Source organism: Seriola lalandi, unplaced genomic scaffold, assembly GCF_002814215.2.
Source record: "Seriola lalandi dorsalis isolate HSWRI2012SDOR001 ecotype SW California unplaced genomic scaffold, Sedor1 jcf7180002054564, whole genome shotgun sequence".
Lineage (NCBI taxonomy): Eukaryota > Metazoa > Chordata > Actinopteri > Carangiformes > Carangidae > Seriola > Seriola lalandi.
The window spans coordinates 543701-546095 of record NW_019525117.1 but is presented as its reverse complement, the minus strand read 5'-3'; the positions used below and the strand labels follow the sequence as shown (position 1 = coordinate 546095).

Below are 2395 nucleotides of genomic sequence, written 5' to 3'. Positions count from 1 at the left end.
GTGTGTGTGTGTGTGTGTGTGTGTGTGTGTGTGTGTGTGTGTTACTAACCTTACCCTAGTCCCAGCTGGTTGCAGGTCAGTTTGCTCAGCTCGTGGTTCCACTCGTCTGCACAGACCTGATACTCTGCTGCCGTCCTGAACACCGTCAATACAGAACCTGATTGATCGGACAGAGACACTGCAGAGACAAAAGATCAATACACAACCTGATCAATACACAACCTGATCAATAACTCTGTCTACCAATTATTTTCTGAATGAATTGATCAAATGTTTATATATATATATATGTAACACACAGTGTGAGGTGATGAATTCACACAGCTTCATCAATACAACCAATAAAATCAATCAATGTCAATCAATTAATCAATCAATCAATTGTGTGTTTCTCTGTGTGTGTGTGTGTGTGAGTGTGTGTGTGTGTGTGTGTGTGTGTGAGTGTGTGTGTTTCTCTGTGTGTGTGTGTGTGTGAGTGTGTGTGTGTGTGTGTGTGTGTGTGTTTCTCTGTGTGTGTGTGTGTGTGTTTGTGTGTGTGTGTGTGTGTGTGTTACTAACCTTACCCTAGTCCCAGCTGGTTGCAGGTCAGTTTGCTCAGCTCGTGGTTCCACTCGTCTGCACAGACCTGATACTCTGCTGCCGTCCTGAACACCGTCAATACAGAACCTGATTGATCGGACAGAGACACTGCAGAGACAAAAGATCAATACACAACCTGATCAATACACAACCTGATCAATACACAACCTGATCAATAACACTGATCAATACACAACCTGATCAATACACAACCTGATCAATAACACTGATCAATAACACTGATCAATACACAACCTGATCAATAACTCTGTCTACCAATTATTTTCTGAATGAATTGATCAAATGTTTATATATATATATATATATATATGTAACACACAGTGTGAGGTGATGAATTCACACAGCTTCATCAATACAACCAATAAAATCAATCAATGTCAATCAATTAATCAATCAATCAATTGTGTGTTTCTGTGTGTGTGTGTGTTTGTGTGTGTGTGTGTGTGTTTCTGTGTGTGTGTGTTTCTGTGTGTGTGTGTGTGTGTGTTTGTGTGTGTGTGTGTGTGTGAGTGTGTGTGTGTGTGTTACCACAGTTCCACTCGTCAGAACTGTCTGAACAGTGCTTGTTGCCGTCACACCACAGAGTCCGATGGACACACTGGTGGTTGTTACACGACAGCTCGTTGTCTCTGCACACGGCTGAGGACACATTGATCAATAATCAATATTTGGTAACACTGGAATGACACCGGCTGATGATGATGATGATGAAGAGTAGCAGTCTCACAGCAGTTGGTCTCGTCCACCAGCAGGGGGCAGTCTGGGAAGCCGTCACAGATCATACTGGCTTTGATGCACACCTTGCTGCCGGGACACTCCCACAGAGCGCGCTCAGAACAGCCTGACAGACAGACAGGTGACATCATCACTGACATCATCGCTGACATCATGTGCTGCTGCTGGGAGGGACTCTTATTTTGAAGTGTCTCACCACAGTTGTCCTCGTCGCTGTGGTCGTCACAGTCCAGGTGTCCGTCGCAGCGTTTGGACGCCAGGACGCAGCGTCCCGACCGACACTTGAAGTGGCTGGGGGAGCACTCTGTCGCCATGGCAATGCATCAGAAACAACAACAAGAACAACAAGGTAAACATCTAAATATGACTGAAAATAAACTTTTCTTCAGCACTGTTGCCGTGACGACAAGGTCCGTACCGTCGACGCCGGGCTCCGGCAGCAGGCAGGTGGCGTTTCCCCCCTCCTCCGGAAACTGACTACAGTCCGAGTCCTCAGGCCACTGCAATCCCACAATGCCGAGCACCGACTCACACTTCTCCTTCGCACTACGACACAACGACCTGCGGGGCGAGAGACAGAGAGAGAATAACTAGTCCTGATCATTAACTAACTGACTAGTTACTAACTAACTGAGTGACACACTAACTAACTAACAACTAACTGATGGACTCAATGACTAACACAATAATTAACTAACTACATGACTGACTAATTATCTCACCAACTAACCCAGACACTAACCAACAGATTGACATAAATCATTGTCTGATTAACTTCCTGACTGACACTTAACTACCTAAAAGACAGAGTAATTAACCAACTAACTTACAAACCAGCTCACAGACTAACTAACTATAGTTTGTCAGACTAACCGTTAGACTGACTAACTGGTTCACCTCATGGAGCTAACCCTGACTAAATAACTAGATGACTATGACTAACTAACAAAACTGGACCCTCTGCAGGCTGACAGTGGTGGGTTAACAGACTGACTAGTAGCTGACCTGCAGAGTGGTAGGTAAACAGATTAACTAGTAGCTGACCTGCAGAGTGGTAGGT

The 2395-nt window shown here is 44.8% G+C and overlaps 1 protein-coding gene across 1 annotated transcript in view; it reads right to left on the bottom strand.

Moving 5' to 3' along the window:
* Positions 1 to 2395, bottom strand: part of corin (corin, serine peptidase) — a 22058-nt gene that overhangs the window by 4184 nt on the left and 15479 nt on the right. The window contains exons 13-17 of the mRNA XM_023416436.2: positions 1754 to 1896; positions 1532 to 1639; positions 1328 to 1441; positions 1129 to 1239; positions 564 to 687 (exon numbers count right to left, since the gene is read on the bottom strand). Of these exons, the coding sequence (XP_023272204.1) occupies positions 564 to 687; positions 1129 to 1239; positions 1328 to 1441; positions 1532 to 1639; positions 1754 to 1896 (600 nt within the window). The remainder of the gene's footprint in view (positions 1 to 563; positions 688 to 1128; positions 1240 to 1327; positions 1442 to 1531; positions 1640 to 1753; positions 1897 to 2395) is intronic.